This window comes from Phaethon aethereus, assembly GCF_964289735.1.
Source record: "Phaethon aethereus genome assembly, chromosome: 5".
Lineage (NCBI taxonomy): Eukaryota > Metazoa > Chordata > Aves > Phaethontiformes > Phaethontidae > Phaethon > Phaethon aethereus.
This window is the reverse complement of record NC_138579.1, coordinates 7185648-7197695: the sequence shown is the minus strand read 5'-3', so window position 1 is coordinate 7197695 and position 12048 is coordinate 7185648. Positions and strand designations below refer to the sequence as shown.

The following is a 12048-nucleotide window of genomic DNA, read 5'->3' as shown; positions in this document are numbered from 1 at the left end:
GCAGAGAAGGCGGATGCTTCACAGGCTTACCCGCAGCAAGTGGTTTGCTGACAAAAAGTGGAGGCTATCAGGAAAAGAAAACCTTTAATTTGATCTTAGATGGAAATTTATAGTCAAGGTATAAGAAAATGAACTTGGGAGAAGGTTACTACTGTTTAATCAGCTCCAGGAAGAAGTCTCCATACATGTAGTACACAGAGCATAAACTATATATACTTTATAGAGAACTTTACAATGCATTTCCTCGCCTTCTTCCTAGCAGAAAATGAAAGCCTCATGAGGAATAAATGAGATGTTCAACATATTTTATTTTTTGATGGAAGGAAAATGAAAGTCTGTTTCCATGGGAGTATGTAATGAGAAAACCAAGCTCAATGTTATATGCAAGGTCTATTTGTTTTATTGAAAAACAGGGTCTATTGTTTTATTCAAACAACACCTAAAATACTGTGTTAGGAAATAAACATATACCAGCAAACTGCTGTACTAGGATGCGTCACAAGCTTTTTGTACAGATTCACAGTGATAAATAGATACAAAGACATTCCCTTCTATCTATATCAGACACTTACAAAGAATACAAAGTACAGCTTTTTAATAGAGGTGTTTCACCTAGAAGTCCTGTAGATAAATAACTTCTTTTAAAACAGAAGTTTCCAAAGCGTAACAAGCACTAAAATTGCTTAATCCAGATCATTAGGACAGCATTGTTGGCACAGGCTCCTTTTAATGTCCATTTCCACCTTCTGAGAGTATGCGTGATGGCTCAGTGTACTTTGCTGTCAGTAGGTAGAAGAGGGCAGGTGCAGGTACTAAGGCAAGTAAGGACAAGTCCTGCTCAAGCTTATCCAGTTTGGAAATGGAGATGATTCCATAGGCGTGAAGTAACCAGTGGCTGAAGAGGACAACAAGCCTTTTCTTCCTGACAAGAAGATCCTTGAAAGACTTGCAAAACAAACAAGGGATACTGTTAGCATTCAGCCTGTTCCCTGGTACCTGATGTTTAAGAGATGTTATAGGTCGTGCACAGAGACTGTACGAAGCCTCCAGGGTTTGAGCCCTTCCAGCACATAACATCATTTCTCAGTGCACCACAAGAGGGAAGCCTCACAGGAGCTTCCCCCAGCTAAGAGAAGTCATAAAGGAATAGGCTTAACCGCAGAATACACTACTGAGAAAAGGCAAGAGGCACAGTGATCTCTTCACATACAAGTATTTCATGAGTTTTAAGGTAGGAAACATGTTTACCTACCTCCACTTCAGAAGCAGACATGTACACAGCCAGTGTAACCAAAGACAACACCATTATGATGTATGGGAAAGCGTAATCTAAAGGCAAAGATTGAACACATGAGCAGGAAGAAGAATGCATTAGATACATTTCAGCAGAGAGTTTTTCCATGTATTACTGAGGGCATGAAGTAAACTAAGCTATTATAGCCCGCCTCTTATCATCACATCAAACACACACAGCAGTAAGGGTCAGCCAAGTATGACTATTCAACACTTCCATCTTAGGTTTTCAAATTTAGCTTTTGTCAAATGCAATTGATATGAGTATTTATAGGTGGAGTTACTGAACACTTAAATCACTAATCGAAAAAGAAAGATAATGAGAAAAGTAGTCAGGCTGAGCAGGGACTTTGTGGCACCTGTCCCCTTCGTGTGACAAGTACACTGGAAGCTAAACCAAAAATAGCTGATCTCCCCAAACTTGTACTTCAATCCATCTCTGAAATCAGACAAACTCTACCTTAGCAGAAAGTGGAATTAACTCCTGCTGAAGTAATTTCCTCTTGTACCCCCTCCATTCCCTTTTTGGGAAAGGGACAGCCTCCAGCAGCACTGGCGGAGGCAAAGTGGTGTTGGTCAGGAGCCTGCTTAGAACAGGGCTACTAATGAGCAACCTTCTCAGGTAAGATTCCTGACAATAACCTTAAACAATATTCTTATTCTCAAAGCAAAAAGAGTGTCATGTCCCTTTGTTAGTGTGTGTTTATAGGTATGTTTATTAGCGTTATTAGGAGAGAACTCACAGAGTAGGCCTCCTCCAACAGCCTGAAGCACGGTGAGGATAGGGAAGAAGTACAGTGCTGCATAAATGCTTTTGAATCGATCAGACTTTCCTAAACCACAGGCAATTTTTTTAACCAGAAGAGGCCGAAGTAGCATCATTAACACAAGACAGAAGGCGTAATATATAAACACAATGGTGTACCTGGGGAAAAAAAAAAAATCCCTTACAATGTGCAGTTCTTTTTCTCCTGCAGACTCAACTCAGAACCAGGGAGTTTGGGGTTAGAGTCAGTCAAGGCTAAAGGATTTACAATCAAAGGATGTAAACACAGATCGATGGGCTCACTTTTCGTAGAGGAAACTGTCAACATGCAGCAAAGGGGGTGGGGGGGGAAGTATTCTGCTTTATAGCTAAATAGCCTGGACTATGCCACCTTCTTCGGCAATTCAGAAAGTCATTAGGTGTTGCTAAGTGTTTCACACACAAAACAGCTCAATGCACAAAAAGACTTCAGGGATTGATACTCCTTGGTCCGAGTTATACCTGAACGCTATTTGCAGCTTTGAGAAGAGGCACAGTCAGAAACAGGCTCGTACAAAAGGAAGGTACAGACAGGAGTACAAATGCCTTTATACTCACAAGGGATAGACTGCTTCATGAGTGCAGTGCACTGTGGTGATGTAGTCGGGACTTGGGTTGTAAAGCATCGTGTACCAGTCTGAAAGCTTCTTCACCTTGCAGGAGCGGATACGCAGAGAGCCGACGGGGTTGCTGACAAGCAGTGTAACAACTGCTGCAATGCTGCACTCAAACAAGGCAGTAACATGCTGCAGCAATGCGCTGGAGCTGTGGAAGGAGAAAGACAGATTTACTGCTATTTTGCTAACACCAAAGGAAACTGAAACACCAACCAAGAAGTAGAAGCCCACGCAGTAAAGAACCTTCTACTGAGTTAATATTTACCGTGGACCAAGGATTGGACAACTGTGCTTGAATGAAAAGTTTAAGTATTTGAAGTTGAATGTGAAAATTCATTTACAATCTCAGATGATTTAGTGTGTAAAATGTAATTGAACAACATTCCAGCTTCTTAAATGAAAGCTTGCTTGAGCATAAGCATCCTGCCAGGCGAGGGACAACACTCACACCGCTCCAGTTTCAAAGAAAGCAGCCGTGAAGATAAGACACCACACGCCTCAGAAGGGATGACACTGAAAATTTTTCTTGTATCATATGTAACAAAGCTGCAAGTCCTTGTTAAAGATGGTATATATTCATACATTAAACTCTTTTAGTCCCCGCTGTTTTCAGTGTTTAGTACACTCCAGAGTCATTACTTCCTAAAAGTTCCAGTCTAGCACCTAACGGCCACACGCAGCCATGGTTTTCAAACCCCTCTTTGACAGAACTTCCTTGATGCACCACGCTGATGTAAAGGTTACATCAGCTATGCTATCAAGACCAAAACCCGGTATACGTATTCTTAAAGAGAAAACTCAAACCCATTCCCTTCTTGTACATGCACAGCACCACTGATTGAGGCCTCTGCAAGGTGGTAGGTCTGGCCCAGGAAAGAGGGGATGACACTCTTTGGCTAATGGGAAAGCCAATCCAGCCCAAACTGCCAGATGGACTGGGCACCCCCACATTAAAGAGATACAGACCATGCTCTGAGGGCAGTGACTGGCAAGAAGGATCTGCAGGACTCCTACATTTGTAAATAAAACCTGCCTCCAGCTGCCCAAAGTTTATGTGCTACCGTATCAGCTCAACCAACAGCATGAACGGCTGGACAGTTCAACCCAGCATCTCAGACTGATCACTCATGGATATGAGATTTCAATTTTTAAATAATGTATCTGAAGAAGGGGTATACAAACCTCTTTTTTCCTGAATACCATTCAATAAAGAACCAGTGTAAAACCAGGGGAAGCATGGCCATGAAGCCAAGGTACAGCCAGTCATAGCGGTCCGGAGATCCCATACACTCACGGCAGATTTTGTTGTCATCAGTTCTTTGACCTCTAGGGCATACCTGCAAAAAGCAGAAACTATATTTACAAAGCATCCGAGTACCAATAATGAATCACTGCAGTTCCTGGAAAAACAAGGTGAAGTAGTACTGGGGCAAGAAATGTATGAGATTTTTAAAGGATGAAACATTAACCTCATTGATTTCTCAGCTTACACTGGCCTTGCTCTCACTTGCTTCTTAATATAAACAAAGGTGAAACATATTTAAAAGGCTTCACCCAAGACTCCCTTTTCGTCTCCTGCTGTTCATTGCTAAGCTCACTCACGAGGCTGCTCACAACCACTGCCCCCCAGAGTTTCTTGCTCTGTTATTCCACTCTCCCTGGATTTCTCTCTTAGTATTCCAATAAAATCAGAGGGCTGAGTGGTTTCAGTGCAGCTCTCGGTACCACCCCGTTCTGTTCCAGCTTTTGCAGCCCCTCCACTCAGCCCCGGTTTCATTGAGCATCTCCTGCTTTCAGTACGGGAGCTCTGCCCGCCCTTTGCAGCCCACACCTCCACCTGAACCGCAACGGCACTTCGGGGCTGGGCTGCGGGCCGCGGTGCTGCTTACAGCGGGATCTGTATCAGCCTGCGGGGCGGAGTGGCCCGCGCCGCCGATGCCGGGCCCGGCCACCCTTCCCCAGGCCGAGCCTCGCCCGCGCCGCACTTACCCCGCAGTCCCCGTAGGTCTCCGCAGAGCCGTTGACCGACAGGACGGTCCTGCCGCAGTACAGCCCGAGGCAGGCGGGTTGGATATCCACAGCTGCTGGGAGAGCGCATCCCGCGTTACCGCGGCGCTCCGACTCGACTCGACCCGGCCCGGGCCTGCCCACCTCACGCACCGCGGCTCCCCCGCAGTCGAGAGGCACCGAGCGCCACCTCCGGCCCGCTCCAGCCGCTGAAATCCCCCCTCGCCCCCCCCATCCCCACTCCCACTCCCACCCCGGTACCGCCGGGCCTGGTGGCACCTGCCCGGCCCGCCCCGTCCCGTCCTACCGGAGCGGAACATGCCGGTAGCCCAGCAACAGACCCTCCGTCCCCTCCCAGCTACTTCCGTACGCGCCACTTCCGCTTCCGACGCGCGGACCAGCTCCACCCCTCGCAGAATGAGGGCGTGGCCACGCGCCAGGCCGGAATTGCTCCGCCTTGGGGGCGTGGTCATACTGGGGGCGTGCCCCGTCTTGGTCCCCGCCCCGCGGGGCGGGGGCGAGGGCCATGGCGGCTGAGGGTGGTGGCAGCGGCGGCGACACCGTCCGTGCGGGACGGCGGCTGCCGCCGCACTCGCCCGCGGCGCTGGTGCTGCAGACGGTGGAGATGCACACGGGCGGCGAGCCGCTGCGCATCGTCCCGCGGCTGGAGGCGGCGGAGGTGGCTGCGGCGGGGGGCCTGTCGCTGCTGTCGCTGCGGCGGGAGGTGGCGGCCACGCAGGACCACGTGCGGCGGGCGCTGGTGCACGAGCCGCGGGGCCACGCCGGCATGTACGGGGCGGTGGTGGTGCGCGGCGGGGCGGCCACCGCCGGTGCCCACCTGGCGGCCCTCTTCCTGCACGGCGCCGGCTACAGCGCCATGTGCGGCCACGCCGTCCTGGCCCTCGGCCGCTTCGCCCTCGACTACGGGCTGGTGGCGGCGCCCAGCTGCCCCGAGACCGCCGTCAGCCTGCGCTGCCCCTGTGGGCCCGTCACTGCCTTCGTGCCCTGGGATGGCTGCCGCAGCGGCAACCCCGTCCGCTTCCACAGCGTGCCTGCCTTCGCCGCTGCCACTGGTGGGGACTGGGCCCGCTGCACTGGCTTTCGGGGGGGTTGCTGGTGGCCATGCTGGGGTTGGGGGCTGCCGGCATGGCTGAGGGGCATCTGGCAAATCCCTCCCCAATGCCGATGTTCCTCAGAGGCCATCAGGGATGGCGTAAGGTGTCACGTGCTGCGCTCTGGCATGGGAGCACTCAAGTCATTGTCCCCGACCTTCCCCTTTCACTCCACATGTGAGCCCATGAGTTTCCCCTCCTCACCGCCCTCCCTTCCTCTGCCCAGACTTGGCCATCAATGTCCCTGGTCATGGGAAGGTGGTGGTCGACATCGGCTATGGTGGCACTTTCTACGCCTTCCTCAGTGCTGAGCAGCTGGGCCTTGACGTGTGCTCTTCGAAGACCAGGGACCTTGTCAGTGCGGCGAGTGCAGTGACAGAAGCGGTGAAGAAACAGGTACGGTGGAGCGCTGCGGTACCCCGGTGTGTTCCCTTCAGGGTGACTGCATCAGACTGAGGCCCTTTGTTCCCCCAAGACACTTGGGATGGGAGGGAGTCCCATCCTTCCAGCCCCATGTTGAATGAGTCCTCCTCCAGCCTTACAAGGATGTGAGAAGGAGCTCACTTTCCTGCTGCTGCGTCTGCCTCTGTTACTGGAGAAGCAGAGGCGGAAAGGCAGCAGCGTGGCCTTTTCCCCTTCCTCTGGTCTCTTTGAGGAAGCTGTAGTGCACATACTGCTGCGCACGTTGGTGAACCTGTCTGTCTTGTTCACAGTTCAAGCTTCATCACCCTGAAAGTGAAGACCTGGCTTTCCTCTACGGCACCATACTGACAGATGGGAAAGATGCCTTTAGTGCAGAGCCCACCACCAACATCTGTGTGTTTGCAGATGAACAGGTACAGAAACAGGCTCTTCTCAGACACACGAGGCACCACCTTTTCCCTTCTTAAGTCCACTGCACAGACGAGGGATGGCTCTTTTTCTTCTCGCTTTGGGCAGTGATCATTGCTTCTGCTTATAGTGATGCCTCTGAAGAGATGAGTGTCATTTAACACTTGCTGCTTTAGTTCCTAATGACAAATACTTCTGCACATCTTAGATGGTGGCATTTTAAAAGGGTTCATACCCATGTCCCATAGGTAGGAATTTCCCAGGAGTTCAGGGGCAGAGGCAGGATCCAAAGACAGTGCGTGTCCTTAAAGCCCTTATCTAGAGAACAGTTGCTGGGGATGAATAGAGCAAGAGAGAAAAGAGGGGGTGTAAACTTCTATCCTTGTCTGCAGTGGATAAGGTATCACATGGATAGCAGGGGAAGTTTTGGTTGGACATCCCAGCAGTAAGGAGTGGGGACCATTGGGACAGATCACCTCGGAAGCTGGCCAGCGCTGTGTTTTTGGATATTTGAAAAACCAGGCTGGCCAGCAGCTCTCTCAGTATAAGGAGAAATGATCCTACTTTGACACATGAGAATGGTCTGCCCCTCTCAGACCTTTTGTTATGATGCTGGGAAGCTTTCAAGTGCTCCCTAAATAGCCTGAGTAGTATTTAGATCACTTGTCCCTCCAAGTTTGCCAAAGCTGATCACAATCCAGAAGTACCCCAAACCTACTTTTTTATGTCTTCTCATTTGTGATATTCCGGATTCTGTAAAAAACCCTGGGCTAGAGGTGTTTTCCCCCACGCGCAGTGTAAAGGTGGCAAAGAGAACTGAGGGGGGCAATATTGTTTGCTCTTAAAACCCAAAATACTGGAGCTAGTTCATCTTCTCTTCTGAATGTAGGTCGACAGAAGTCCGACAGGTTCAGGTGTGACAGCTCGCATTGCCTTGCAGTACCACAAAGGACTCATCCAGCTGAATCAATCCAGAATCTTTCGGAGCAGCACCACAGGGTCCTTGTTCACTGGGAAGGCAGTGAAGGCAAGTGGCTTGTGCTGGACTTTCCCTCTGTCTTGAGGATGGCTGGAAAAGTGTTGTTGCCTTGGCTCAGTGGAGAAGCAGAAAAGCCTTTCTGTGCCTGGGGAAGGGCATATGGAAGGAGGGAGGTGCCCAGGGGTTTTGCCTTCCCACAAGCCTCACACTTCAAGATTTTTTATTAGAGAAGCAAGTAACAGTAAGTCCTTGTTCTGTTGCATGTCTTCCCTGCAAATTCTCTCTCGGCCACCAGGAAGGGACTGGGGTGAGAAATATATCTGGTGCTGATGTAGATAAATCTGTCTGGTCCGTTCTCAGTGGCAGCTGAGGGTGGGTTCCTGGTTTAGTCCCCTCTTTCCTGCTCAAAGGCAGAGCGTGTTGTTCGGAGATGGAGAAGCTGGGTCTGTGCATCCAGGTTTCCAGGCCCAGCCCTGGACCCGTGATATCTGGCAGCAGGTGGCTGTGAAGGTTTGGAAATGCCCCAGGGAGCTCTCGGTCTTTGGGTGCAAGTGGCCACCAGCTTCTCAGCTTCCTCTAAGCAAACCCACACCATGGCAGTGCAGGGGCTTGAGAGCTCGGAGCAGGGGCAGCAGTAGTTGTGCAGGGGTGGAGCTTGTGCAGGCGGTAAAAGGGCTGCTGCACACTCTGGGAGGTACCTGGGCAGGGCAGAGTGCTCGGTGAGGAGTGTCTCTGCATAAGTGCCAGGTAGCAATGGCATTTCATGGGGTTCGGAGAGTGGAGAACCTCCTGTTGCTTCTGTCCTGATCCTAATCCCTCTGCAGGAAGCGAAGTTTGGGGACTACAATGCTGTTGTCGTGGAAGTCTCAGGAGAAGCCTTTTACACCGGTACAGCCACCTTCACTGTTGAAGAGGAGGATCCGCTGAAATATGGCTTCTTCTTCAAGTGACCTGGGCCACTGGGCAATGGCAAGGTCTCACTGATGGTCCTGTCCACACAGGAGTTCTGCTTCTCTACATGGCTCATTGCAATATGCCAGAGCAACAGGAACAGCCTTTGGTGGTGTGACAGCATCTGCTGTGTTTCAAGATAATAGGCTGTGTTCCCCTCTTGTGATTAGCATATTGGATGCAGTGTGATTAGCATATATGTGCTGCTCTGAGAAGCCATATTCTTTTTCTTCCTTTTTTTTCACCAATAATTATTCACAGAAAATGGAGATGATCTTGGAGAGCTGTCTTCAAATTTATGTGCCTTCTCTACATCTGCAAATTACTAATTTCAAAGCCAGATTTCTATTAAACGCCAGCTGAAAACTGCCTTTCTCCTCTTGTTTTCACTCCCGGTGCTCATTTCCAGGACTCTGCTGAGTGTGTTGGTCTGAATTGCCTGCTCTTCCTCGACGCCTCCTGCTCAGCCAGCCATGCTGCTCTGTCTCATGCCCCAGCTTCCCCCATCTGCCCTGCTCAAGCCTGTCCAGACACTCCCTTCCTCACTGCTCTCGCTTTATCCCGGCCAGAATCCTCCTGCATCCCAGGGCTGGATGCAGGTGTTTGGTCAGAACTTCCCACCACACAGACCACACAGTCCCCACTGTATGACTGTATGTCCATGCCATGCTGCTTCCCTCAACCTTCCTCCCTTGCTTATCTTGGACCATTGGCTCCAAATACCCTGTGGTTAACTTTCAACAGGAGCAGCTGTATTTGAAGGTCTGAGCCTTTATGACCTTTGATTGCTAATTATTTACTGATGATTTTGTCTCATCCTGGGGGCAGCTTGTGCAGCAGAGTGCAGTCAGTGCTTGCTTTGCCAGAGTCCTTCAAGGGAGGATTGCCAGTGCAAAAGACAAACCAAGCCCTGGGCTGTAGGCAAGCATTTGCAGTGGCAGAAGCAGAGCTATAGGACACTCGTGGCCTGTAATTTCCACTGTGTCTCTGGGCAAAATTATGTTTGTTTATTGAAGACACTCATGAGGTGTGCCTTGTTAAAATGAGACATGAAAATGAGAATGATTGTCTCCCAGTAGCTCATGCAGCAGAAGGGAGCAAGCCACGCTGGAGAGCTTGGAAAAGGTTGGTGTGGAAAAGACTAAGAGGAATTTCTTCTGTCAAATTGAAAATTATAACGTTTTGGAACAGGAAGAAACAAAAATCTCATTCAGAGAACACCTGCACTGCTAACAGAGGTTTTTTAGGCTGGCGTCTGGGGCTCTTGCTCCCAGCTTTCCTGTTAAATGCCATACAGCCTCTGCTCCGGGGGAGCAAGAGGTGACACACACGTCCTCCATGCTCGCAGGAGCAGATTTCCCTGCTTTTTTCTAGCTTCTGGGCATCTCCCTTGTGATCAGCCCCCCAGCCCTGCTCCTGAGGAAGAGCTGGGGCAGTGAGTCGAGAAGCCCAGCACAGAAAGGTTGGAAGGTCTTCAGCCATTAATTGTGTAGCAGCCTTCATTATCTATTCACTATCTTCATCCCTAAGAAATTTTTGATGCTGGGGCAGGCGGCTCCTGTGTGTCTGGGAGCGGGGGGACAAGGTCCTGCTGCCCATGCGGGGTGCTCATGTGGGGGTCCCAGCCTGAGCCCTCAGCTTGTGAGATCGCAACCCAGAGAGCATGAGGGATGGTCCCGGCCTCCCCTGAAGTGTCTGGGGGTAGATGGCCCCTGCGCCTTCGTGATGTCCTGCAGGGCTGTGAGGGGAGAGAGTCCATGAGGGGAGAGGGGCTGTGAGGAGAGAGCGTCCCTGTGGGGACAGAGCTGTGAGGAGAGAGGAACTGTGAGGGGAGAGAGGTCCTGTGGGGAAAAGGGCTGTGAGGGGAGAGGGTCCCTGTGGGGAGAGAGCTGTGAGGGGAAAGGGCTGTGAGGGGAGAGAGGTCCTGTGGGGAGAGGGGCTGTGGGGACCCCTCCCCTACTCAGAGATGGTGACGATGCCGTGATGGCCGGGGTGTCCCGGCCCCGCCGTTCGCCTGTGAGGACGCCGATTCCCCGGGCCGCGGGGCGGGCCGGGCCGGGCCGGTTCCCCGGGCAACGGCAGCCGGGCGACGTCAGCGGCTGGCGGGGCCGGCGGCCCGGAGCGGGTGGGGGCGCGGCGGGCGGGCAGCGCCTCTGCGGCCGCGGCGCGGGCCGGGGCATGGGGCTGCGCATGGAGCCGGCGGCGGCCGTGCCGGGCAACCTCTCCCGCGGCGGCGGCAATGAGAGCGGCGGGGGGGCGGAGGCGGCGGCGGCGGGGTGGTCTGCGGCGGCGCTGGCCTCGCAGGCGCTGGCGCTGCTGCTGATCTTCGCCCTCTCGGCGCTGGGCAACGGGGCGGTGGTGCTGGTGATCGCCCGGCACCGGCAGCTGCGCACGGTCACCAACGCCTTCGTGCTGTCGCTGTCGCTGTCGGAGCTGCTGGGCGCCCTGCTTTGCCTGCCCCTGGCCTTCCTCAGCCTGCTCAGCCGCCCGCCCGGCGCCTGGCTCTTCGGGCAGCGCCTCTGCCTGGCCAGCGCCGCCCTCCACGCCGGGCTGGGCATCGCCGCCACCCTCACCATGGCCCTCCTCTCCTTCGACCGGTACTGCGCCATCGTCCGCCAGCCCCGACACAAGATGGGCCGCCGCCGCGCCGCCCAGCTCCTGGCTGCCGTCTGGCTGGCTGCCCTGGCCCTGGCTGGACCCTGGTATGGGCTGGCGGGTGAGGGGCGACGGGAGGCCCGGCCCGGGGCCTACCGCTGCGTCTACGTGCTGCCCTGGGGCTCCTCCCGGCTGGGGCCGCCCTATGGCGCAGCCCTCATCGTGCTCTGCTACCTCCTGCCCTTCGCCCTCATGTGCTTCTGTCACTACAACATCTGCCGGGCCGTGCGGCTGGCCGAGAGCCGCGTGCGGCCCCTCACCACCTACGGGCACCTGCTGCGGGCCTACGGGGAGATGCGCACAGCTACCACTGTCCTCATCATGATCGTCTCCATCATCTGCTGCTGGGGGCCCTACTGCATCCTGGGGCTGGCTGCTGCTGCTGGCCACTTACCCTTCTCGCCCACCATGGACGCTGTAGCCAGCGGGATGGCCTGGGCCAACGGTGCCATCAACCCCCTCATCTACGCTGCCCGCAACCCCAACATCTCTGTGCTGCTGCGGCGCAGCCGTGAGGGCGGCTACAGGACTAGGAACAACGTGGCAGCCTACCTCTCGGTCCCGGGCCACCAGCCAGAGCCCCGGAGCCGGGCTGACCGCGTCCGGGAGCGTTATGTCAACCGGCACAACGGCCCCGCAGGCAGCGCCCTGTCCTCCTCCAGCCCGGCGAGTGGGGGAGAGGTGGCCATGTGGGCCTGCAAGAACCCTGCTGTACTCTTCTGTCGGGATGGGCAACCAGATACCATCTCTGAGGCCACCTTGCAGGTCAAAGCGGACACTGTCAACACCAGCCTCTGA

The 12048-nt window shown here is 53.4% G+C and overlaps 3 protein-coding genes across 4 annotated transcripts; 2 read left to right on the top strand and 1 right to left on the bottom strand.

The window, feature by feature from the left end:
* Nucleotides 1–726: 726 nt before the first annotated feature.
* On the bottom strand, nt 727–3959 carry JKAMP (JNK1/MAPK8 associated membrane protein; the record flags this gene model as incomplete). Its single annotated transcript, XM_082000695.1, has 5 exons — nt 727–945; nt 1253–1329; nt 2037–2218; nt 2657–2863; nt 3898–3959. 5 exons carry the CDS (start codon nt 3957–3959, stop codon nt 727–729), a joined length of 747 nt encoding a protein of 248 aa, XP_081856821.1.
* Nucleotides 3960–5248: 1289 nt separating this feature from the next.
* Nucleotides 5249–8594, top strand: L3HYPDH (trans-L-3-hydroxyproline dehydratase; the record flags this gene model as incomplete). Of its 2 annotated transcripts, none has more annotated exons than XM_082000521.1 (5): nt 5249–5795; nt 6061–6230; nt 6548–6670; nt 7555–7692; nt 8469–8594. In XM_082000521.1, 5 exons carry the CDS (start codon nt 5249–5251, stop codon nt 8592–8594), a joined length of 1104 nt encoding a protein of 367 aa, XP_081856647.1. The 2 variants fall into 2 exon arrangements, with proteins under 2 accessions (XP_081856647.1, XP_081856648.1); XM_082000522.1 differs by having other exon boundaries at nt 7555–7696; nt 8473–8594.
* A 1871-nt stretch (nt 8595–10465) lies between these two features.
* GPR135 (G protein-coupled receptor 135) lies at nt 10466–12048 on the top strand (the record flags this gene model as incomplete). Its single annotated transcript, XM_082000308.1, has 1 exon — nt 10466–12048. The coding sequence occupies exon 1, from the start codon at nt 10579–10581 to the stop codon at nt 12046–12048; it is 1470 nt and encodes a 489-aa protein (XP_081856434.1). The 5' UTR covers nt 10466–10578.